The sequence below is a fragment of the Ipomoea nil genome, unplaced genomic scaffold, assembly GCF_001879475.1.
Source record: "Ipomoea nil cultivar Tokyo-kokei standard unplaced genomic scaffold, Asagao_1.1 scaffold3016, whole genome shotgun sequence".
NCBI classification, from domain to species: Eukaryota; Viridiplantae; Streptophyta; class Magnoliopsida; order Solanales; family Convolvulaceae; genus Ipomoea; species Ipomoea nil.
In genome coordinates, this window is record NW_017619444.1 from 1833827 (window position 1) to 1861239 (window position 27413).

The following is a 27413-nucleotide window of genomic DNA, read 5'->3' on the forward strand; positions in this document are numbered from 1 at the left end:
AGATCCGGGATGGGAGCATGGCATACCGGTTTTGGATAAAGGCACTACACATGTGCGTTGCAAGTATTGTGAAAAAATAACAAAGGGTGGTATTTATAGGCATAAATTGCATCTCGTGGGAGGAAATAGAAATGTCCAAGCATGTACAAAATGTCCTCAAGTTGTTAGGGATGCAATGAGAGAGTTTATGCTCAATAAGAAGCAAAGAAAGGAGGAGGTAAGTTCAACGGCGACAATGGGTGTTCCTTCAAACTTTGATGACGAAGATGATGATGGTATGGATTTCCCGGAGGTGGCGGGAAATCCGGTTATGGGATCTAGTTTAGGATCTTCTAACAAATCAACTAAAGGTCCTATGGATTTGTATTTTAATAAAAAGGAACACCAAAGTTTGAAAAGGGCAAAAGGCGGCGAGCAAGTAACATTGGAGGCATGTAAGAAGGAGTTGAGGGAAAGGGCTATGGTGCAATTTTCACGGTGGATGTACGAGGCCGGATTACCATTTAATTGTGTTCAATACACTAAAAGCTTACAAGGCTTTATTGAGTGTGTTGCACAACATGGACCGGGAATGAAGCCACCTTCCTATCATGAAGTTAGAGTGCCATATCTTAAGAAAGAGGTTGAGCATGTTAAGGAGTTGTTCAAGTCACATCAGGAGACATGCGATGTATATGGTTGTTCTTTGATGATGGACAAGTAGACAGATAGGAGAGGTCGTGCATTTATAAATATCCTAGTTAATTGTTCACTTGGATCGTATTTTCTCCAGTCGGTAGATGTTAGCACGAACATGGTGGATGCTAAGAAAATGCTTGAGCTCTTTGAAACTTTTGTCAATCAAGTGGGGAAGGACAAAGTTGTGCAAGTCATATCTGACAATGCTTCAGAGAATGTGAGAGCTGGTATGTTAAAAATATTTGGTTTTTTTTTTTTTATATAAGAATTTAAGATTTGTAAATTTTAAATTTTTAACCTATTAATTCTTTACATAATTTAGGCAAGGATTTAATGGAGTTGTACCCGACATTGTACTGGACGCCTTGCGCTGCCCATTGCATCAATTTAATGTTTAAAGACATCTTTGAAATTCGTCATTTTTCAGTGGCGTACAAGCGGGCTTTGAAATTATCGGTGTATATCCATTCAAAGACAAAGCTTTTGAATTGGTTGAGGAAGTATACTAGGAAGCGTGACTTGGTCAAGTTTGCTAAGACTCGGTTTGCTACAGCATTCTTGACATTCAAGAGGCTTCACGAGCAGAAAAACAATTTGAGAAAATTGTTCAACTCAGAAGAATTCCCCACTAGCTCTTACTTCAAAGAAGAGGCAGGAAAAGAGTGTTCTAGAATTGTGCAAATGCCAAGCTTTTGGAATACAATTCTAGAAGCACTTAAAATAGGCGGTCCATTGATTAGCACTCTTCGATTAGTTGATGGGGATGTTAAGCCATCAATGGGATATATTTATCCTGCGATGGAGATCACAAAGAAAGCAATTGAAAAAGCTTTCGACAACAACACAAGCAAGTACAAGAAGGTATTTGAGATCATAGACAGAAGGTGGACTTCCCAACTTCGTCAACCATTGCATGCAGGTGCGTATTACCTGAATCCAGATTACTTCCGGTATAGGAGTGAGCAAAAGGTTTCTCCTTCAATTCATTCGCCAGAAGTTGTTGCTGGCTTTTATTCTTGTTTGGAGAGGTTGGTTCCAGATCAAGATCTGCAGGAAAAAATTACCGAGGAAGTATCTATGTGGGAAGTTGGCGAGGGTTTATTTGGCTTGCCAGTTGCAAAGAAGCAACGTGGTTCTAGAACTCCAGGTTCTTACTTCTTAAACGATTAACGATTTAACTTACAATTTTTATTTATAATCAAATTTTGAATAATTTTCAAATTTTACAGTTAATTGGTGGACTTCTTTTGGGGGTTCAACTCCCAATTTGAAAGAATTCGCAATTAAGCTTCTTAGTCTCACAACTAGTGCGTCCGGATGTGAACGGAATTGGAGTGTCTTTGAGCATGTAAGTTAGTCAATTTAGAAGTAATTAGCAATTATAACATATTCATGTACTAATTCATTTTAAATATTCCAGTTGCATTCAAAAAGGAGGAGTCGCCTTGAACACAATCGCCTTAATGATTTAGTTTTCATCAAGTATAATAGGGCATTGAGGCGACGATGGGAAATGCGGGATACCATTGATCCAATTTGTTTAGATCAAATTGATTTTGCCAATGAATGGTTGACAGGTATCCCGGAGGATGCAAATGAGGAGTTGGTGTTTGGTGATGGGGATAGCTTGACTTGGGGTGAAATTGCTAAATATTCAAGTGCAAATGAAACTCCTTATTCTCTTAGGCGTGCTTCAAAAGGAAAAGAAAAGGTTGGGAGTTCAACTTCAAGGTCTAAGGGAAAGGAAAAAGTGAATGAAGATGAAGATGAGGAAGATGAGGAAGAAGCATGTGAGGAAGATGGATTTATGGAATTTGACAATTTGGATTTGTGTGAAGAAGAAGATGAGTTTGATATGGATGATTGAATGACTTTGAGTCTATGAATGATTGTGTATTTGTGTTGTGACTTTATGATGTTGTGTTGTTATGATGTTTTGACTTTATGATATTTGTATTATTATGATGTTGTGAGTTGTGACTTTATCACTTTAGGAGTTATTTTGGATGATCTTTTGCATAATTATTTGAAGTTTTTGACTATATATATGTATAATTTATATATATTTAAAGCGTCGCTTTTTGTGAAAAAGCGACGCTTCGCTTTGCGCTTTCGCTTTAAAGCAAAGCTCGGGCTTGTCGCTTTAGTGCGCTTTTTCGCTTTAAAAAGTTTGATTGCATGTGATATATCTCTTTGATTCTACGTAACACTTGGTTGTTTAAATTATTCCGTTGCGCATCTAAGTTTCATATCTTGTTACTTAGAGTTGAAATTACCAAAGTGTTATTAATTGTGAAAAAGTTTAAAAAGTCTATTCACCCCCCTCTAGACTTTTTACCACCCTATCGGGACCAACAATTGGTATCAGAGCAGTTGTCTATTTGAGTCAATTTTGGCTGCTAGACATATCTCAAAAAATCAAGATGATGAAAAGAGACATGGCTCTTGCCCAAAATTTATTATTTTCTCTTGAAAATTTCGATGATTGGAAAATTCGCATGCAGGTACATTTACATGCACTACATGATGAAATGTGGGAAGTAATCACTAATGGTCCAATTGAAATCTTGCAAGTGATCACTGCTTCTGTACAAACAAGTGATACTCCACAGTATGTTTCAAAGCCTAAAGTGGAATGGACTCGTGAAGATAGAACACAAAATAACTTGGATAATATTGCCAAAGATATTTTGTTCAAATCTATCGACGATACGATATTTCCAAAGGTCCGAAAATGCCAATCCGCAAAAGAAGTTTGGGAGACACTCATCCAAATTGGTGAAGGAGACGAACAGGAAAAGGATAATAAACTCACCATAGCATTAAAGAAATTTGAGGATTTCAAAATGCTAAGTGGCGAGAATATTACCGACATGGAAACAAGATTTGCCAAAATCTTGGGAGAAATTAATGATCTTGGAAAAGACATTAATCAAAAGGAAATCTCACTCAAAATCCTACGTGGTTTACCGTCAAGTTGGGACATGAAAGTCACTACCATGCGTGATCGTAGAGATCTAAAGACTCTATCAACTGATAAGCTTTTTAGTGATCTAAAAGCTTATGAGTTTGAAATGAAGTCAAGGACGGAGGAAGAACGCAAAGAAAAGAACAACGCACTAGTTGCCGAACAACCGTCCACGTCAAGGTCAGTAGATAATAGTGAATTATTAAATAACGAAAACTTTGCTTTGTTTGTCAGGAAATTCAAGAGGTTTTTGAGGAAAAACAATCATAAAAGTTTTCCTAAAGCAAGCACATCACGAAGGCATAAAAAGGAACCCATGGAGGACAATTCAAATTTATGCTACAACTGTAGAAAACCTGGACACTTTATGGCCGAATGTCCTTATCCCAAGGTAAGCAAAAATCAACCTAACATCGTGTAGGAGGAAACCAAAGTCAAGGATAGGAGATTCAACAAGAAAGACAAAAGAAAAGCTCTTATTAGTGACCCACTAGAAATAAGTGAGTCTGAGGAATCTTCTAGCAACGAAAGTGACAGTTCTACAGATGATAATGCACTATTTGGAATGAGCATGTCAAGCAATTCAAATAGTCAAGATTTATGTCTTATGGCACACGAAACAGATGATGGTGAGGTAACTTCTAAATCCTTTGATTCTGTAAGTTCATCTTTTTCTAAAGAGTCTATCTTTCATATGATGAAGGATTGTCAAACCATGATGGACACTTACTCGCAAATCAAGGAGCGCAATAATTTACTGATTCTTGAAAAAGATTAACTAAATGAAAATTTGCAAAATGCTCCATCTGAAATACGAGACTTGAAAGTCGAAAATATTCGACTTCAAGAAGAGTGTAAATCAAGGGAAGTGAGAGAACACAACCTAAGGGAAGTTATAGAAACGTTTACTCATTCATCCAAAATAATGGATAAAATGGTAAATATGCAAAAATCCTCAGGAGATAAAACCGGACTTGGTTATGATCCATCGTGTTCTCAAGCCTCTGAAAAATTGACCAATTCTACTACTGCTTTAAATAATAAAGTCCAAGTAGTAAAATTTGTAAAAGGTCAAGATAGCACAATGAGACAAGGAATTGGTTATCAAGCTAATGCCAAAAATGTTACTGCAAGGCCGAAGCCTCAAAGAAAATTCAATTCGCCAAAGCAGTCAAATAATGGGCAAAAGTTTGTTCCTAAATGGAAACATACCAATGAGTCAAGTGCACAAAGTCCTCATAGGAGAACAGGAAGAACTCCAAGGATTGGGGCAGGGAGACTTTATCCCTCTGAAGAAGATTGGTTTGATGATATTAAACCATGGACTAAGTCCAGATTTAATGTCTTTCATAAGCTCAAACAAATCTCTTCCCAAGTGCCAAAAGATCGAGTCAATTTTCAAAATCCGGCACCAAAACCTTTTTCGAAAATTAAGTATGATTATAATGTTTTCAATGGTTACGAATCACCTAATCTTGGATCAATAAGAACTAGGTGGATTTGGGTACCAAAAAAGACTAACACTCAAGGACCCAAGTTAAGTTGGGTACCTAAAAATGCGTAATCTGTTTGCAGGAAATTTGGTACTTCGATAGTGGATGCTCACGACACATGACTGGAAATAAATCTAGTCTTGTGGAATTTAAATATATCGAAGGACCAAAAGTTGTGTTTGGAGGAAATGATCGATATGGCACAACCAAAGGAATAGGAACAGTATCCCGCAATGGTCTAAAAATAGAAGACGTATCCTATGTTGAAGGATTAAAGTTCAACTTGCTGAGCACAAGTCAATTTTGCGATAAATGCTATCTTGTAGAGTTTTTCAAAGACAAGTGTCAAGTGAAGAACGGATCCAAAGGCGAGATTGTTCTAGAAGGAATTAGAAAGAAAAATATGTATGTTGTAGACTGGAACACAACCAAAGACTCTGTGTGTCTTGTAGCAAACAACTCAAGCAATGTGGGTTCGGAATGGCACAAAAAGTTGAGTCATCTCAACTTCAAAACCATTAACAAGCTCATGACGAGAAATCTTGTCAAAGGACTACCCAACATCACTTACAGAAAGGATCAGATTTGCGATGCATGTTAAAAGGGAAAGCAAATCAAATCATCCTTCAAGACAAAAACACACGAATCAAGTCAAAGACCTCTTAGTCTACTACATATGGATCTATTTGGTCCTGTGGAGCCAGTAAGTATGAGTGGTAAGAAATATACTCTTGTTGTTGTTGATGATTTTTCTAGGCACAGATGGACGATATTTCTCGGGAAGAAAAATGAAGTAGAGAAGAAGCTACCAGAACTTCTCAAACAACTTCAAAATGAAAAGGAAGCCAACATTGTCAAAATTCGTACCGATAGAGGAACAGAGTTTGTGAATAGCGTAGTTCAAAATTACTGCAATACTCAAGGAATTATGCATCAACTATCAGCTACAAGAACTCCACAACAAAACGGAGTTGCCGAAAGGAGGAATCGTACGCTTAAAGAAGCTGCACGAGTAATGATAGCTGCAGCCGAGCTACCTAAACGCTTTTGGGCCGAAGCAATCAATACTGCTTGCTATACCCAAAACAGAAGTCTAATCTACAAGCTGCACGACAAGACACCATATGAATTGTGGAAAGGGAGAAAACCTAACCTTAGTTATTTTCATTCATTTGGTTGCAAATGTTTTGTTCTTAATAATGGTAAAAAATATCTAAAAACGTTTGATGAACGTGCAGATGAAGCAATATTCTTAGGATATTCTTCCACCAGCAGAGCATTCAGAGTATTAAATAAATCAACAATGGCGGTTGAAGAATCCATTCATGTCGCATTTGATGAGTTCTCGAAGAACAAGGAACATCCGACAGTTGGCATCAATAATGAAAATAATACTAATAAAATTTCTGAAGATATTTTGCAAGGAAATAGTAATCTAAACTGCTCCGGAACAGAAACCGATGTGGAAGATGATATAAGGGAAGAAGTAAGGGAATGTGTTGGGGTTGGAGTTGGAACTAACACTACAAAAAAACGCGAAAATAGTGATGGATTTAGCGACGGAATCATTCTGTTGCTAATTTAGTGACGGAATAGCGACAACTTAGCACAGATTTTCATTTTTTTACTAAATAGACATTTAGCGACGGATTTGCAATCGATTTTGCGACGGAATATTTCCGTCGTTAAATACGTAGCTAATTTTAGCGGTAAATTTTTGCGCAAAAATTAGAGACAAATTAGCGACGGATTTGAGACAAAATTTTCGCGGGCTAATTTCATAATTTTAATTGCTACAAATTAGTGACGGATATATTAATCCGTCGCTATATTTTCAAGTTTGATTTGATTGTGTTTATATTTTAGCAACAGATTTTTAAATCCGTCGCTACATTATATAGCAAGATTTTTTTTAAACACTCTAGCAACGGATTATCTATTCCATCGCTAAGTTTGCAAACCGAATTTTTAATATTTTAACGACGGATTCTTAAATCCGTCACTAAACTTATGAAGCTTGTTTTTTTAAACACTATAGCGACGGATTTGAGCATCCGTCGCCATATTTACAAACGAGATTTCTTAATAATGTAATCAGAATATTTAACTCTAACGACGGGTCCTAAAATCCGTCGTTAAGGTAGACAAATTAAAGGGAAAATCGCACTTTTGGTCCCTCAATTGTTCCCAGATATGCAATGTAGTCCCTCATTGTCAATTTTGCAAAATTAGTCCCTCAATTGTTTCAATTGTAGCCAATGTACTCCTCCGGTCAAATTTTTCACTAACTAGTGTTAAAACTATGGACAATTTTGTAATTTCGCAACCCATCACTTTTACCCCTAATTTTTTCCTTCACCCGAATTGACCTATGCTAAGTGAACGAGTGCTTCCGGCACATATCCAAGCACTCTCCCAGCCGGAAAGCTCATGTGTCGCCGGCGAACCACCGGGATCCATAGACCCAGAACCACCTACCAGGAAATCACCGCTGGAAGTGGAAAGCAAAGTAAGAACAAATCAAGAATGGTTAGGAGGAAAATTGTGTCGGTGGGCATGGAGAAAACATGGCCGGGGATATCCAAACGAGTAATTTGTGTGGACTGGGAAGGGGGCTGTAGTAGGGTCTGGAAAATTAATTCTGTTTTCCAGGAAATCTCAGGAGGGAAGCATCATTTTATTTTTGTTACAATTAAAGTGATGATGAGTGAGGCTTGGCTGTTTTGAGGTAGAAGCATGGTATAAATCTGCAGGCTGGTCTGTTTCTGGAACCTTGCAGTTTGAATGCTGGAGTTTGGTTTGCGTCTGGATGGAGAAATGAAGCTTCTGGAATGGTGTTTTTGGCTTATGATGGCCGAAGGAAATCTAGAGTATGTTGGGCATTATTTTGGGTTGATCCCACTTTGGGAAATGAAGCCTGGACAGTAGTAGCTCCAAACTATTTTCAGGGAGGGGCTGCTACTGCTTGAATGTGTTCCAGAAAAAAAGGAGGGGGGGGGTCCATGTAGCTTGGTGGACTAATGGCTACTGAATTTGAGTTCTGGTTGTTCTGGTCCAGTACCTGCGTATGTATTATGATAATCAGGTATTTGTTTTCAATGCACCGAAAACAATCAGCAAAAACCATATAAAGGAGTGTTACATATCAGGAGGAGAAGTGGTAAGCAGATATACCCAAGTTGACATGATATCATCGTCAACTTTGACATAAAACTCAGCATCCCATTTCGCAACAGCAGTGGAGAAGAAACATTTTCTCTTTGCAAACAACTCATGATACCCTTCTATGTGGTTCTACAAAATGTCGTCATCAATGAGAAGGAGCTTGAGTACAAACACAGATCAAGTTTTGGATTTTACTTACAAGTCTGAGAATGTTCGTTGTGTTGAGCATCTTTCATGTCAATTGCGCTATCTAAAATGCTATTGGAGAACTGCAAAACAACACGAAAATTGTTTTAGCTTGAGACCACCATCTTGACGACCACACAACAGTACATATCACAGACAAACCAATATGACCGGAAAAGAGCATGGATCATCAGAGAGTAATGCTGGACCCTGAGGCCACCATTCACCATCCCCAACTACGTCCTAACTCCAGACGCCATTTGGATTTAAGCAGTCCAAAAGGGGGAGTCAATAGGCACGCCAGAGGTAATCCATTCGCTAGAGAGTCAATTTAACACCAGAAAATCTCACACAAAAAACCAACAGCAAAAGAACACCACCAACATGAAAAAATGGACGTAAAAACGTCCAACCTTCATGACAACCAAAGAAGTTTCAGGAAATCTTTACCACCAGTCAGCACTCAGCAATAGCCTGACCGGAGGTGTAAAACAGGGGAGCGAAATCTTCGAAAACAGTCAAGAAATCTTCCATCGGCCGGAGCCGGATTTGGTGGCCGCCGGAGCAAACATCAACAGATAACGGATTAAAATCATTCGTAGACATCAGTCTTCTTGTTCGGTGGAGACGCCGTCGTGCCGGAGGTGAGCCCTTCTCGTTGGCCGGTGACACATGAGCTTTCTGGCTGAGAGAGTGCCGTGAAGTACTAGGTCTACTTTGCGTAGGTCAATTCAGAAGAAAGAAGAAATTAGGGGTAAAAGTGATGGGTTGCGAAATTACAAAATTGTCCATAGTTTTAACACTAGTTAGTGAAAAATCTGACCGGAGGATTACATTGGCTACAATTGAAACAATTGAGGGACTAATTTTGCAAAATTGACAATGAGGGACTACATTGCATATCTGGGAACAATTGAGGGACCAAAAGTGCGATTTTCCCCAAATTAAATGATGAAGCAATTATAAACGCTGCCCTAACCCTAAACAGAATCAATCTTAAAATCATCTCAGTAGTCTCGGACCGCCCACTGCTGCGGTGCTATTTTCCTCCGCCCACTGTCGTCAGCTCTGCCTCCACCGCCCACCGTCGTTTCCTCTGACGCATCTCTCTGCCGGTATGTATTTGTTTCTTTTACTGCTAGAGTCCCCGTCCTTTACCCGCGTTTCTTTTGCTGGTATGTATTTGTTGTTCACTCTAGGCTTCGATCATCGCACAAGTAGGTCACTGTACATGAATTTGATTCGTATCTAATATCAATATCCATATATATTTTAATTTTGTGGGTTGATGTAAAATTATTTACAGTGTTTTGGAGGCGGTAGATTCAATTAGTGACTAACCCCAATTGCTTAGATATCTGCACAGAACTTGATTTGCTTAGATTGCTTAGGCGGTAGTTCCTTTTTGACAAAACTATGAAATGTGTGTTTTGGCGACTTAGATAACCACATGAACTGTATGAGTGGTTTTTCAAGAAATTCAGATTTGGGGGAATAAAGTGAGTGATTTTTCATGATGATTTGGGGGATAAATATTGTAATCATTTATGTGTTATTCAATTATGTATATAATGGTATACATTAAAAATGATGCTGTTTTTGAACTAAATACCTAAATTAAGATCGAATAAGGCTATTATTCTTATATATATTTATGAGTCATTATATTATAGACTAAAGTTAAAAAAGATTCAAAACTTTACGTGTTCTATAATATGATGTTATTATTTTTTTATGATTGATTAACAATATGATGTAGATTGGATTTATATTTGTTTCTATTTCTTATTCCCTAGAGACATATGATAAGAAAATTCTTTAAACAATAATATTAATCTCATGTATATCTGTTATCCTTGTTTTATGTAATCAACTTATAAAAAGTTTTGTTTGAAAATTGAAAGTCAATGTTATGTAGTTGAAATGACATAAAATATCTACAACTTTATTGAATTTTTTTTGGATATATGTAAAATATAGGTTTATCTGTCAATATTTATAAGTTCCAACCTTGCATTTACAGAATGTACGTAGTGAGATGATGACCTTGCACTTGGTCTTTATCTTTAATTATCTGATTATCTTTATCTGATATTATTAAACCTACAAACCTGGCAGTGATCTCAATTAGATGTAGTCTATAATTTATAGTTGATGTTTTTCTCTTTTAACATGCACTTCTAGTTGCTGCTGCTTGTTAAAATGAAATAAAATTAATGCCATCATGTTTAGCTGTTTGTTGTGTTCTCACTTTGCAGAAACAAATATCATACCCTTTGTGTTTCCTAAAAAGATGCTGAATAAATGAGAACTGATATCTTGTCCCCATAGATTATTTTTACTTATCACTCAATAGTAACACATTTGATATAATAGTTGGAGGAACTTGGTGACATGGCAAAGTAAAAAGCAAGAGGTGGTAGATTGCAGCAGTGCAGCTCAACTACAGGCTCAAATGCAGGCTCAACTACAAACTGAAATAACTCAAATGCATGCTCAAATGCAAGCTCAGATTACAAGTGTGATGGATGAGTTGTGTTGAAACGGTATGCTATCAACTTCTATGCCACGACGTCCAACTACTCAAGCTGAACATTATGCTAATTCAAATGCTAAAAATATAGGAGACGATTAGATTATATTTATTAATATTTTTTGGTACTATTTCTAACAATGTAATATTGCACAGTGCTACACTTTTGTTATTGATATTGAGTTTGAATGTTTTAATATAATATATTTTATAATTATATTATTGAAGTACTATATTATAGGTTTAATGTAGGTATGTGATATTAATTAGCGGGTAGTTTTTTTTTAAAAAATTTTTAAATTTTTAAATTTTAACATACAACAGATAAATATTGTAAGTGAATATTAAACCCGCTAATTTGCAAGCGAATAATGACGAACGATAGTGACGTATAGTCACGAAATTTGCAAGCAAATAGCGACGGACGATAGCTACGAAAAATTATGATGCTATATTTAGCGACGGAAAAGTCCGTCGCTATTCGCTTGCAAATTTCGTCACCAGATCGTCGTGGTAGAAAATTAACAACGGATTTTTTGTTGGTTTAGCGATGGAATTTCCGTCGCTAGATTTAGCGACGGAATATTCCGTTGTTATTCTCTCGCAAATTATGTCATTAAATCGTCGCCGAGAGAAAAATAGCGACGGATTGTATTGATTTAGCGTCGGAAATTTCCGTCGCTAAAGTTAGCTAGGAAATAAATTGCGTCGCAAAGCTCTAGCGACGCGACTTTTAGCTACGGACCGTTTCCGTCGCTAATCCGTCGCTAAAGTGATTAGCGACGGATTTTTCCCTATTTAGCGATGGAATCTGTCCGTCGCTATTTTCGTGTTTTTTTGTTGTGTAATAGTGAGGATCAACAAATAGATCAAACTGCAAATCCAAACCCTTCCACTTCACACGAACCCTCTACTTCTCAAAGCAACTTTCAACCGGATTTGAAGTGGCTAAGAAATCATCCACTAGATCAAATCATTGGAGATATTCATGATGGGGTGAGAACTAGATCCGCATTACAAGAAACCCTATTTTCATGTTTTCTTTCTCAGGTTGAACTGAAGGACATAGATGGAATCGTTGTTAGGAATAAAGCAAGGCTAGTCGCAAAGGGCTACTCACAAGAAGAATGAATAGATTTTGATGAGACATTTGCCCCAGTTGCAAGATTGGAAGCAATAAGAATTTTTCTAGCCTTTGCAGCTTACAAGAATTTTACAGTCTATCAAATGGACGTAAAAAGTGCATTCTTAAATGACCTACTCAAAGAAGAAGTATATGTTGAGCAACCCCCAGGTTTCGAGGTAAAAGGTAATGTTGAAAAGGTCTATAAACTAAAGAAGGCATTATATGGGTTAAAACAAGCACCGAGAGCTTGGTATGACACCTTATCAATGTTCTTAATTAGTTGTGGGTTTACCAAAGGCCTTGTTGACAAAACCTTTTTTTTTTTTTTTTTTTGAAAGTACAAAACTGGTCATAGAGGTGAAACTTTGGAATAATGACCAGGGATCGAGTCTCACTAGCGGCAGTGTGGGAGCAACCTCTCAAAGTGAGGGGGGCTCCTTGTGTGCAATGAGCACCGGTCTAGCCTGTCTGGCCTCTACGGTACATGTTCAGTTGAGTCTGTTGGGTCGGGGTGTGGAATAATGAACAAAACCTTATTTAAAATTCAAGAAAATGATCATATATTATTTAGTACAAATTTATGTTGATGATATCATTTTTGGAAGTACTAATAAATTACTATGTGAGAAATTTTCTAAGCTCATGCAGAACAAGTTTGAAATGAGCATGATGGGAGAGCTAAACTACTTCCTTGGACTGCAAGTAAAACAACTGAAGGAAGGAATACTCATAAATCAGGCCAAATACACCAAAGATCTTATTAAAAGATTCGGTCAAGAAGGAAAGAGTTCAGTGAAAATTCCAATGAGCACATCAGTCAAATTAGACAAAGACGATGAAGGCAAAGATGTTGACGAGACGCAATATCGAGGAATGATTGGATCTTTATTATATCTCACTGCGAGTAGACCCGATATATCTTACTCAGTGGGTGTATGTGCAAGATTCCAATCTAAGCCAAAAGAAAGCCATCTACTTGCCGTCAAGAAGATTATCCGATATCTTAAAGGAACCATTAATGTTGGATTATGGTATCCTAAAGAAGGAAATTTTTAACTAACCGGTTTTTCAGATGCAGATTTTGCAAGTTGCAAAATTGATAGAAAAAGTACCTCAGGAACGTGCCAGTTCTTAGGGAGAAGGTTAGTTTCATGGTTTAGCAAGAAGCAAAACTCCATTGCAACAAGCACAGCCGAAGCTGAATATATCGCTGCAGGGAGTTGTTGCGCACAGATTCTATGGATGAAGCAACAATTAAAAGATTATGGAGTCAACTGCAATGAAGTCAGGGCCGGTCCTGGCCATGCCGGCCCGGCGCGACCGCACAGGGCCCCCAATTTTCGGGGGCCCAATTTTTTTTTAAAAAAATATTATAGATATAATCTATTTTTTTTTAATACTTGATAATTTTTGAATTCATAGATTGGTCTTAATTGTAATTGAAAATAAAACTTTAAAATGAATTAACATTGAAATTTTGGTGAATAATTTTGTATTTAAATATGAACGAAAAATGGCACGATTAAATTAACTTTTGAATTGTATTATTTCTTTGTTAAAATTTTATGCCTTATATTTGGACAAAAAAAATTTAATTACATTTTTATTTTTGTTATAGAATACAAAAACTTGGAGTTCAAATGAATTTGAACTCAATTACATAGAGATTTTCTAGATCTCTAAACATCTATTTTGCAATTTAGGTTTTTGGGGATTATGTTCCTTACATTTATAAATAGAAATCTCTGTCATTATAGCGAAATTTAAGTATTAAAAAAAATCTTTTTCCCTATGTTTTTATCTATCTATTATTATCTTTGTCTATTTACTATATTATATTTAGATTGCATCTCGTAATAAAAACAATGAAGGTCCAAATTAAATAATTAAACAGGGCCCCTATATTTAATGGAACGGCCCTGAATGAAGTTAGTATTTTCTGTGATAATACTAGCGCCATAGCAATTTCTCAAAACCCAATACTTCATTCAAGGACAAAGCACATTGATGTCCGACGCCATTTTATACGAGATCATGTTGAGAAGAAAGACATCAAAATCGATCACGTACCAACAAAAAATCAACTAGCAGATATTCTGACAAAGCCTTTGTGTGAATCACGATTTATCACTCTAAGGCATGAGTTGGGCATGATTGAAATGAGCTAAGTATCACGTTCTCTATCCTTAAGCTCAATTTATTTAAATTTAATTTTGGTTATTATGTTTATTTTATTTGTCACGTACCTATATGTGTTAATTGCATAATTATTTGTGTTAATTGTGTTTTGCATGTTATGTGATTTTGTGTAAATTAAAATGCAATTTTTTTTATTATTAAAAAAAATTATAAAAATTCGTGTCTTATAATCCTTAAAGTTTGATGTTATCTTGTGCATGTAATTAAACCAAAGTTTGTACGTGTCTAATGTGTATTTTTTACAAAATTTTTACCCTACTCACTAGCATAGCCATCTGTAAAGTCATAGAGTTTTTACCTGGCACATAAAAATTTACCTTGGAAAAGGATTTGTCTTGTTTGCATAACACATGTACATAGTGTCAGAGAATGAAATTTATTGTGCATCTACCCCAATGAATTTGGTTGAACTAATCATTATCTCTTTTTGACAAAATATTTTTGCATGTATCTTTTATGCATGTATCTAATTCATCTGAGATATCCTTGAGCTGAACATTTTCCATACTCAATAATTTGAACAAATGGTATCAGATAATTATTATTTTGATCAGTTTGAGTTTTGGACAAAAGTTCGAATTAATGACAGTTTGAATGTAACCAAATTTTCTGGGAGGAAGTCCGAATTGTTCAAATGGGAATTTTGTAAACTTGTTGAAGTTCTTGCCAAGTGTGTATTGTGTAAATTAGGTGGATTTGATAAATCTACATTACAAATAGCAAGTATGATGCATGTTGTGGTTCATGGAAAGAAGTTGGATTGGATCAAGGTAATTTTCAACCGATTGGTCACAATGGTGAATAAAGAAGACAAGCCTAGTTATGGTCTCATGATTGGTGAACTCTTAAGGAGGAAAGGCATCCAAATGAAAGATAGAAAGTCAATTCTTTCTAGCAAGTACTTATTTCGAGTTAATGTCAAAAGAGAAAGAGTTGAGGAACATGAAAGTGAAGAAGAACAAATGGATGATGACATTCCTTTGAGTCGTGTGTTTAGAAAGAAAAGAACACCAAGAGTTGAGATTAGAGATGAAGATGTGGCTGCTGGAGATGATACAGTTGCTGTTGAGGAACAGAATGAGGTCTTGGACACTTCTAACACCATCCGGGCAGATGAAAATGAAGAAATCCAAGAAGAAGAAGCAGGGGATAACACAGGGGATGACCAGAGAGACAACACAGGGGATGACATTATGGCTGATTTGGATACTAACCTTGTGGCATATTTGAACACTGATTTTATGGTGTATGATGAACCAGTTCTACATGCTGATTTAGGGGCTGATCCAGAGGCCAAGGAAAGAGAACAACAAGAAGATGTTGAGTTGGACAACCAAGCAGAGGAAGATAAGTCCGAAAAGATGATGATGAGCATATTGTTGTTGACATTTTGGATGAACATTCGAATGAAGATGAAGAAATCAACAAAAGTGACAAAGAAAAAGGTTCTAATGTTGAGGTGATCAAGGCCTTGAAGGAACTAAAGAAGGCCATTGAAGCACATGCTGAAGATTCTAACCCGACAATTGTTGAGTTTTTGAATTCTTTTGTGGACAGGTTAACTATAGCCCTTGAGGAGGAAAGAAGTGCTCAAGTCAATCTTGAAAAGTCTCACCATGCCGAGAATATGATGCACAAAATTAGGCATGAGAAGTTACTTTTCAAAGTGTGCGTGAAGGTTGAGGATCTACGAAAAACAATTGAAAAGATTGACACACATGGAGATGATATTCGAATGATCAAGAAGGAGTTATCCATAATTAAGGATTTTCTCCAAGGAATGGCTAGCACGACTTTGCGTACCGACTCGGTGGTCAAGGAAATTGTGACCTTATCCAAGAAGGGCACTGATATGGTAAAGATGATTTTTGATGACACCAAAAAGGGGGAAAGGGAACAACCCTCTCATTTTGGTGGTGGATTTGGACATGGTGGACAAGGCTCGAGCAGTTCGAGCCGTGCATACCTTCAGGGGGGAAGGAAGTTCACCGAATGAAGATATCATTGCATCATTTGCCGCACTCGTACCGAATGTGGACGAACTAAAGGAAGGAAGGAGCATTTTCGAATGTGCCAAGTGGTACACTAGAAATGTTTTTCCAACAAGCAAGGGAGATGTACGTGGAGCTTTTTCATGCTATCTCAAAGGGCAAGTGAAGCAATTATATTATATCATGCTAATTGCAAAGGTAATTTTATTAAGCTAAGAGCTAGAGTAAATAGCATGATAGGACCGTGAAGATGCTTAAGATTTCAGTACATTTTGCTAAGTTTGTAATATGGCTTGTTGAATTTGATGCAATTAATCTATCTAGTCATATTTTATTTAGCTTTATGCTTTTTAATTTTTAGACACATGTTTAGCTTTGTAAAATGCAATTTGATGGAAGAAAACAAGTTAACAAAAGAAATTAAAATTAATCCTCAAAAATTGCAACATTTTTACGTGTCTAAAAGTAAAAAGTCCTTAGGTCCAAATTTTGTTAAACTCGTCAAATTGGCTAGTCAAAATAAAATAAAAGAAAGAAAAATAAAAGATTATAGTTTTTGACTGGACTAAGCCAAAATGTTCGGGTATAGGTTTTGGCATCATCAAAAAAGGGGAATTTGTTAGGAATAAAATGTAATAGTTTTGATGAGCCAAATTTGTATTTTTAGAACCCCCTATTTTATTTTGAGTCTAAGTTGTCTATTAGTCTAAGTCCCAAGTCAAGCCATAAAGTCTACGAATTCTTAGCAAAATATACTTATCCAGAATGTTACTATTTGAGAATTATTTATCTTTGAAAACACCAAAGGATCAAGTGGTGAAGTGGATAAGGAATAAGGTGACTAAAGTCAGAGGTCATGGGTTTGAAATTTAATCTCTACATTTTTGAGTAAGATATATAGAAGGGGACGACGAAGGAGCTGATAGGGGACAACCAAGAAGCAACTCGGATTAATTTATGAATTAATCTAAAATGCTACTAAAGCCATTCTGGGAATAAAGATTAAATCCAGAATTATTAACCAATGAGTTAATATGGTGTAATGGCAAAAGTATAAGAGGTATATGTTGTTGGGCTTGTGTTTGAATCTCATTTGAAGTATATTTTTTAAAGATGACACTTGTTGAGTGCATGCTACAATGTGGACACATGTAAGGCTAAGTTGACTACAAGTTTGGAAGCTTGTGGACATGATAAGGAAGATGCACGTGAATTCTTCTACACATCTTCTTTCTCATTTAAATCTATTACTACATATCTCAAATCATTTCAGAAGAAGAAATGGACGAAGATATATTTTTTACTCAAGCAAGAATCAGCAGAAAATCTTTTGGAAGATTTCATCATTTTGAATCCGTCAAGATAAGGAAATTATTTTTCGGAGAAGATTCAGCTGATGAGCCGACATATACGACTTGGGAAGATTTGTCAGGTGAGGATTTTCAAACTCACTGTAAGAAGCCCATCTCTTGCATTAATTCACCACAATGCAAGTTGGCAATAATGTGTAGCTTATCAAAGATAAACAATCAAGATCAACTGAAGTTACAACGGTAATATAGCTTCTTCAGCTATATATACCAGAAGACTTGAAGACATGAAGTAGAGACAAGAGAGTGCAATACACGAAAAAGAGAAGGCAAGGCAATACAAAGAAGAAAATATAAGCAAAAATTTGAAATATCTAGTCTGAGCTTACACGAGAGATATTCTTCAAGTCATTAGAAGAGAAATTTGTTTTCTCTAAATCTTACCTCTACTGTGTGTAGAAAGAGGGTTGAGTGTAGCTTTGTGCAAGACACTACCCTATTGAGTGTAGCTTTGTGCAAGACACTCGTGAGTGTAGCTTTGTGCGAGACACTCGTGGTTGCTGAGTGTAGTTGTGTGCGACACGCTCGGTGGTGCTAAGTGTAGCTGGGTGCAAGACACTTAGTTAGTGTATGAGTATAGCTTTGTGCGAGATACTCGGGAGTATGGCTTTGTGCGACATACTCGGATTGAGTGTAGCTGTGTGCAAAACACTCGGGAAATGCTTGTGTGCACTTGATTCACTATTTGTATCTGGGTGAACGAGATAGTGAATTTCCTCCTTGGAGTGAAAGGAGAAGAGTGGACTAGGAGGATTACACCACCTCTGAACCACTATAAATTGCCTCTCTCATTTACTTACTGTTTTTATTTATTATTGCATGCATACTAACCCATTTACTATTCGTCATATTTATCTATCTCATTATTTGGGTTATGTGACTTTACAAGTGCATGCAAACACTATTCCATTTGGATTCATTCATTGATTCACACGTGATATCACACACATGTTGAGTGAACCATCTCTTTAAATATTTTGTTGTCTTGCATGTTGAATATTTCACTGACCCATCTTATATTGTGCGAATTTATTCATTTGGTTCTAGTGGTTTTCACGTATGCATGAGGGCATAAATTAGCATACTTATTATTTGAGCCATACCAAGCATAGTTATAATATTGCATGTGATATATCTCTTTGATTCTACGTAACACTTGGTTGTTTAAATTATTCCGATGCGCATCTAAGTTTCATATCTTGTTACTTAGAGTTGAAATTACCAAAGTGTTATTAATTGTGAAAAAGTTTAAAAAGTCTATTCACCCCCCATCTAGACTTTTTACCACCCTATCAGTACCAACAGTGTTTGTACGAAAGAGAAATGAAAATAATGAGGTGGTTAGATATAAAGCGAGGTTGGTGGCTCAAGGGTTTTCACAGAGACCCGGTATTGATTTTGAGCAGACATATTCTCCTGTTATTGATGACACTTCGTTCCGCTACTTAATAACACTGAGTGCAAAAATGAATTTAGATATGCAGTTAATGAACGTTGTGATCGCCTACTTATATGGATCACTAGAAGTTGATATATACATGGAAGTACCCGAAGGTACCCAAAACCCATTGTGGAAGGGTAAGAAAGATCGAAACATGTATATTGTCAAATTACAAACATCATTATATGGTTTAAAACAATATGGAAGAATGTGATTTTGTCGTCTGAGTGAATTTCTCTTAAAACAAGGATATGTGAATAACGATATTAGTCCTTTGTATTTTCATATGATTTATATAGGGGTGAGCAAAAATACCGAAAAATCGATAACCAATAATCAAAAATTTCAATTTTCGGTCGGTTATCGATTACAAGAAAAAAAAAATTGGTTATTCGGCCATTCGGTTATTTTATCGCTAATTAGCAATTGAAAACTGCAGTCACCGAATAACCGACACTATATATATATATATATATATACACTGTGTGCGTGTAAGTATGTTAATGTGTGCACGAGCTAATCCCATAAATTGTTGGCAGTGCGCCCTGTGTGCATGTAAGTATGTTAATATGAGCACAAGCTCAAGTTTGTATTTAAGGGGGTTTGTATTTGAATGCAACCCATATATATATATATATATATATATATATATATATATATATATATATATATATATATAGAGAGAGAGAGAGAGAGAGAGAGTTGCACTCGGGTGCGAACGGCTCGCCCAGGCACGAAATAGGAATGGATGTTGTCCGTCCACGTGTCCAGATCTAATGGATGAGAAACACTGATTTTTTAAAAAAACGCGGTGGCATTTTCGTAAATAATTGAACATCGAAGTGCAAGTAAAATGTATTACAAGTGCATGTAAAATGTATTATAGGTGCAAGTAAAAATTTACACTGAGCATTTAGTTGCACCTATAGTTCTAAGTAGTTGCACACATAGTTATAAGTAGTTGCACCTAGGTGTATGAATGTTTGCGAGTGGTTTTCAGGCGTATTACTACCCGCTGAACTCAGATTAATGAATGTTAACAAGGCAAAATTACATGCACTTATAGGTGAAAGTAGGTGCACCAATAGTTATAAGTAGTTGCACCTATAGTTATAAATAGTTGCACATATAGTTATAAGCACACTCAGGTGAATGAATGGTTGAGGGAAGTGAATGTTAACAAGGAAAAATTACATGCACTTATAGGTGAAAGTAGATGCACTTGTAAATGATTTTACTTGCACCTAGATGTTCAATTATTTACGAAAATGCCACCGCATTTTTTTTTAATTTATTAGATCTGGACACGTGTCGCGCGTTGATTCGTTCGCATTTCCTTCCTGAGCACTTATTCGCACCTGAGTGCGTCCCTATATATATATATATATATATATATATATATATATATATATATATATATATATATATATATATATATATATATATATATATATATATATATATAATAAAGGAAAAGACTAGTAACGTCTTTACCCTCTTTGTCTTCTGTCTCTCATCCGAAATTCCCAATCTCTTATTCTCTCAACTTATCGCGAACCCCTAGTGCAGACGTCCAGTAGTCTCTGGCCAATCGCAACTGCACCGGCCAATCGCGTAGCGCTCACCGGCGAGAAAGGAGTTGCAGCCCTCTACTCCGCCAGGTGCCAACCCTCACTTTAAGGCCGAAACCCTCTCTCATGTCTTCCCGCAGCCCTCTCGCCTAACTGCCTCACACCAATTCGAAGTCGCTAGTCGTCGCTTAGCTAGGGGTGACCGCGGTTCCGGTTCTGATTCCGCAAATGGCCAAGGTTCCGGAACCTTATAACAAGGTTCCGGTTCCGGTTCACGAACCGACGATTTCGGTTAGAACCATCGGTTCTAACCGGATTTATTTAAAAAAAAATTAAAAAATATGCTTTTTTTTTTTAATTTTTGTTCTCTTGGCGCAAAGGCCAAAGACCAAAGTTTGGTCTTTGGCCTTTGCGCCAGACTTCAAGTCTCACGTCCCACTCTGCCCACTGCCTAATGCGGCAGTGTGGCAGACGGCTGCAGCTTTTAATTTTTTTATTTTTTTTTTTCCGGTTCTGGTTCCTTAATTACAAAAACCTTAACCGGAACCTTAGCTTATTGGTTCCGGTTACGGTACGGTTAGCACAGTAATGGTTACGGTTCGAACTGGTTCGAACCGAACCGTGGTCACCCCCTACGCTCAGCGCCTCAGCCTCCCGAGTCACGCCTTCACCGCCTCACAACCCTCACCCATCTCATATTCTCATCTCAGATTCTTGGGTTATTTTCCTTATTGAAATTTTGAAATTTGAATGTGTTATCAGTTATGCACTTATGCAGATTGGCACTTGGCAGTGTTGTATTGCTAAATTCTATAACTTCTGAACTTAAACTTGAACTAGTAGTTGCCCCCGTGCGTTGCACGGCCATGATATTATGATGCAATATATAAAGATTGTTATATTGAATATATAGGACCAATAAGATTTTAGATGTAATAAATAGACAAAATATAATTTATTAGCGTTCCATAAACAAAACAATTACACATTATTAAAGATTTCTTTGTAAATTAATTTGAATTTGACATTTACTTACCAAATAAGCTTTACTACGAAAGTTTATGCGAGAAAATAGTAGAAGAATGATTTTACGTACTTTTAATTATAATCTTAATCAGGGCCGGCCCTGGGCAAGTCTGCCCAGGGCCGCCGCACAGGGCCCCCAAATTTTGGGGGCCCCTTATTTAAAAAAAAAAAAAAAAATTATACTATGTATATATATCAAGCGAAATAGCGAATCACGGAAGCATGTGAAGCCGACAAAGTCAAAAACCTATTACCCTAAGCGACTAAGCCTTTATGTAGCGTATTGCGTACGAGTATTACGGCGGAGAGTGGCGGATACACGGAGTAGACGGACAGATCACAGAAGAGACGAGAGACAATTGTGTAATACTCTAATGTCTATGACTAGCACTCTAGCAGACTAGGTAATAGGTATGTGTTTATTACTTATTAGTTTTTTTTTTTTTTTTGAAAACTTACTTATTAGTTATTACTTTTGCTGTTTTGCAGATTCAATATTATTACTTCTAGTTTCAGTAATTGAGTAGTGCTATTAGTTTGTTAATTGTTACTTGTTAGTTACTGATTAAATGATTATGCAAAAATCAAAATTAAAATTAAATTTGCCAATTTGAGAATTCTCAAATTCAGTGAATAAATTATCACATAATTTAGTTTTATTGTTTGTCCAGGCAGTACAACTTAATGAATTGACAAAATTGACGTAAAGACAACAGATTCAGCTCGTGTGCTTCTGATTATTCAATTCTTTTTTTATCATACAAACTCTAAAGTTCTTTAATTCTCTTGACATGTAATTTAAATTATGTATTGTTTTACAATTCTTCTTTATTGTGTTATTTACTTATTTACATGACTTAATAATTCTGATTTCAGAATAATATATTTAAGAATTTATTTCTTGATTAATTATTTATTTATTCATAGAGTTTCTAAATAAATTTTTATTTTTCCTTTGGATTTTATGTCTTCTAGAAAATATTCATCTGAGTTTGAGAAGCGTAAAAAGAAAAGAAGAATTGAGCAACTAACTCAATCTCAAAAGGGGGCTCTTGAAAAATTCATTACAAAAAAAAAAACTCAAATAGATGAGCAAAAAGATGATGCCAATGAAAAATTATTAGATGCTAATCTTCATATAGAAGATCAAGATGATTGTAAGATTGAAAAAAATCTAAATGATAGTGTGTACAACAATGATAGGTATCACTGTGACAATGAAAATAATAAGAATACAATCTATAAGATGATTGTGGTTTTTTGTTTAGTTTCTATGGCAGATATGGATTTGAAGTCTTGTTGCATTTGAAATTTCCCGCCCTAGTGTTTGGCAGTTAATTTTTCTTTAAAAAACCCATGTTAAAAAATGTACATAATGTTATACATGAATGTACATAATTGTATAACAAATATACATATTGTTTTTTAAAAGATAATACACATAATCTAACATAATACATAATAAACATAAACTTTTAACCTAATACACATCAACTCTTAACATAATACACAAAAATTTCCTGATTCGGATGTACATAATTGTATAAAAAAAGTGTACATAATTGTATAAAACATATACATAATTGTATGAACAAATATACATAATCACAACAACTTCCTACCGCGCTTCCCAAAACGACCTCCATTTTGGGAGGCGCGCGGCGCACAGTGCTACGTGCGTCGTGGTGTAGAGTATAACGATTGCTATTATTTATATATAAAAATTACTTAAAAAGGGGGGCCCAAATTTAAATATTGCACAGGACCCTAATTTGTAATGGAACGGCCCTGATCTTAATACAAAACATATATAACTAAAATTATTAAGAAATAATAATTTAGCTGATCTTATAGAAGTTAATCATTATTACATTAACTATAGATACATATATTTGTGAACCATGAATAAAGTATACACTATTAATATTCTGAATTTACATTATTGCCATAATAAAATTTTATTATGGTATTTATTTATATTATAAAATAATGCATTTTTAGTAAATTTAAAACTATAGTCCACAAACATAAGTAATTAGACCAATATACAACTTAAATTTGTAAGTAAAAAAAAAAAAAAAAAAAAAAAAAAAAAAAAAAAAAAAAAAAAACTGTCCAACAATATATATTTACAATCAAGCTTATATATATTATGATGTAATATATAAAAGATTGTTATATTGAAGATATAGGACCAATAAGGTTTTAGATGTAATAAATAGACAAAATATAATTTATTGACGTTCCATAAACAAAACAATTACACATTATTAAATATTTCTTTGTAAACTACATTTTGAGTCTTTGTTTAAAAGACCTCTAGATCCCCCACAACTACATTGCATTGTTAATTGTTTTATCAATTTTCTACCCATGGAAGTAAATCAAAACATATTGTTAAACGACCGAATGTTTTTCAAGAAATGTGTACTCTTTTTATCTTAGTTAAAGAACAACTGCCCTATTGTAGGAGGTGGACTATTTGTAGGTGGTAACTTGATCTTTCCATGACTGCAACATAATGCCTACTAACATTACAAAATAAGTGTCAGTCATAACGTATTTCTTGGTGATAGATAATGATGTTTGAAATACTCCAACAAAGTGAGTTTGATTTTGATTGGACTATAATTCATTAATTTGAAAGGAACTTGTAATATTTTGTTGAACTAAAATATCAATTTCTACAAATACAAATAAAATAAATGTAATTCAATTTCCCCATCAGTAGTAAATAATACATTTAAATGTAGAAATATATACATCAAAGAAGTATATAATTAACATGTGAATTAACATATACATTCTAGATATAATTTACCTTTAATACACAAATAATATACAATATCAAATATTAAAAATGTATTATAAAATTATTAATAATTACACGTCTATAATCTTATAATCATATATATAATAAAGTCATATGGCCTTGTGAGAATTAAATGGTAATAATCAACATTTAATTTTCACAAGACCATAATAATATTGTTAATTATAATAACAATAACAATAATAATTGCAATAATAATAATGATAATAATTTCCACTAACAGTTTCTAATATATATATATATATATATATATATATATATATATATATGTGTGTGTGTGTGTGTGTGTGTGTGTGTGTGTGTGTGTGTGTGTGTGTGTGTGTGTTATATATTTACTTATTTATTTATTTATTTATTTATTTATTTATATTTCAATTTCTATTGACAAATTATTGTGTGAACGATGGTCCACATAATTGTATGGATCATGAATATCAAATACATTTTTAATATATTAAAAATACATTATTTTTATATTGAAAGTACCTTACATACATATATAATGTACCCTTAGTATATTTAAAATATACTTTTTTATTGCATGCAACCCCAAAGTTCATAAGTTTGAAATTAATATATGGCATAGCTAGGCGGCCTAATATTTAAGATTGTTGATGTGCATATTGAGGACTACGAAGACAAAGATGCGTTATTCGAGGATTCATCGGATACTATCCAACAACACTATCCAACTTAATTGACGTGAAGTAGGCTTAGTAACATTAAGATTATATTCTCGAATTATTAGTTCTCATCTTTTATTGATTACACACCTAATTCGGTAGTATTTGGAAGAAAAAATCAATGTTCGAACTAAGATTGTGATTTTGGTCTTTAAATGTCAATTGTATGTTGCTACATCTAGAGTTAGAAATCTCAAAGGTCTAAAAATTTTGATCCGTAGTGACTCTAAAATTGTAATTCAATTACTATTGTAGTTTACTAAGTTCTTAAAAATTTATATTATTAAATACTATGTACTAAATTTTTAATATAGTTTAAGATTTGTAGTAATCACCCACCTTAAATATTATTTTAATTGTAATTATATTTATGTTCATAATTTTATCATAGGAATTCACACATAATAATTATTAAATAACAAAAATTTTATATATATATATGAGTAAACCTCATCTAGGGTATATTTTTATTTTTGTGCATCGCACGGAACAAATACTAGTATGAAATATACTATAAAATGATTTGCCAATAATTCAATAATTATATAATTATAATTATAATTATTATATATTATATAATTTATATAATTATATATAATTAAATAATAACCATATATATATATATATATATATATATATATATATATATATATATATATATATATATATTGGGTAGATATATATGTTATCAATGAATTATAAATGAATTTTTGGCCCAATTACTAACCCAATCTTCAAGCCCAAAACCCAACCCAATGAATGAACAAATTAAAAATAATCCAATTCTATCGTTTCCTCCACTAACACCACCGAGGCAAATTATGCTATGCGCACGTGCGCACCTTGCAAGGTGCGCACGGCGCTAAAAAGGCGTCGTTTTCCGTGAAAACGACGCTGTTTTAATTAAAAAAAAAAAATTGTTCGAAACGCCGTTAACGGCGTTAACGGCATATTCGTTATGAAATTATGAATATACAGTTATGACATTATGAATGTACAGTTATAGAATTATGAATGTATAGTTATGGAATTATGAACATAGAGCTTCGAAAATTATGAACGTTCGGTATGGAATTATGAATATACAGTATGGAATTATGAATGTACAGTTATGGAATTATGAATGTACAGTTATGAAATTATGAATGTACAGTTATGAAATTATGAACATAGAACTCTGACATTATGAACTTACAATTATGAACATAGAGCTTCGAAAATTATGAATTTACAGTTATTGAATTATGAATGTACAGTTATAGAATTATGAATGTACAGTTATGAAATTATGAACACAAAACTGTGAATATATGCTCCTATAACGAAGCGGTTTGAAATTAAATTTAAAAAAAAAAAAAAAAAAAAAAAAAAAAAAAAAAAAAAAAAAAAGAGGGAAGATAACGGTGCCTGACGGCACCGTTATCCGTGCGCATGAAGCACGCTGGGCACGAGCCCACAGCATAACTATCCCACCACCGATTCGTCTTCTCTCTATTTCGCTAGCTTTCTCTCTGGTGATGTCCGAATCGCAGTTCTACCCTTGCTGTTCTTAGTCTCTATTTTCCGTTTTGATCAGTTTCTGAGATCTGTGTTTTTCTACACCCAATCGCACATCTAAACAGTTGATCATCTGCTTCAAAATAGCAGATCGGGAACTTTTACTACTGTATTTTCGTTTACAGCATAACACGATGATCTTAATGTTAAAATAGAGTTGGCGAAATCAGAGGAAGGATGTCGACTAAGCTAAGTAACTGATCCCTATCTCTATAATGCTATATTTGTCTTAGAGTTTTGCTATCCTTGACCATATTAGGATTTTTTTGATAAATTCTTAACATGCAAGAGAGAGAACAACACCGGACAAAAAAAAAATGGATCATTAACTCATCGGGGAAAGTATTGAGCGTGGGATTCGAAATAGGGAAATTTCCAAACTGGGATACCAATCAGGGAAAGTGCCTTTCCCTTAGGCGAAATTGATGTTTTGTAATTTCGCCTAAGTGTTTGGCAACATAAACATTAACGTATTTACAAAGCTATATACCGTATTAATTTAGTAATTGTGTATAATAATACCGTGTTAACTGTATTAATTTAGTAATTATGTATAATAATGCCGTATTAATTTTGTTCTCCTGTATAATAAT

The 27413-nt window shown here is 34.7% G+C and overlaps 1 protein-coding gene and 2 long non-coding RNA genes across 3 annotated transcripts; all 3 read left to right on the plus strand.

Annotated features, from left to right (window-relative positions):
* Positions 1–235: 235 nt before the first annotated feature.
* LOC109163268 lies at positions 236–1848 on the plus strand. The gene is made up of 3 exons (XM_019312022.1): positions 236–670; positions 773–905; positions 1001–1848. The coding sequence occupies exons 1-3, from the start codon at positions 236–238 to the stop codon at positions 1846–1848; spliced, it is 1416 nt and encodes a 471-aa protein (XP_019167567.1).
* Positions 1849–2342: 494 nt separating this feature from the next.
* Positions 2343–20186, plus strand: LOC109163246. The gene is made up of 3 exons (XR_002051233.1): positions 2343–2555; positions 18113–18120; positions 20176–20186. It is a non-coding gene; the product is annotated as an uncharacterized LOC109163246 (long non-coding RNA).
* LOC109163247 lies at positions 9491–11289 on the plus strand. Its single transcript, XR_002051234.1, has 2 exons — positions 9491–9605; positions 10867–11289. It is a non-coding gene; the product is annotated as an uncharacterized LOC109163247 (long non-coding RNA).
* Positions 20187–27413: the final 7227 nt, after the last annotated feature.

Excerpts from the sequence above, each read along its gene's own strand:
- LOC109163268 (XM_019312022.1), top strand. The coding sequence starts at position 236 with ATGGGTGTTCCTTCAAACTTTGATGACGAAGATGATGATGGTATGGAT. Across the intron at positions 671-772 it reads CACATCAGGAGACATGCGAT|TCGGTAGATGTTAGCACGAA; the intron begins GTATATGGTTGT and ends TATTTTCTCCAG. Across the intron at positions 906-1,000 it reads TTCAGAGAATGTGAGAGCTG|GCAAGGATTTAATGGAGTTG; the intron begins GTATGTTAAAAA and ends TACATAATTTAG.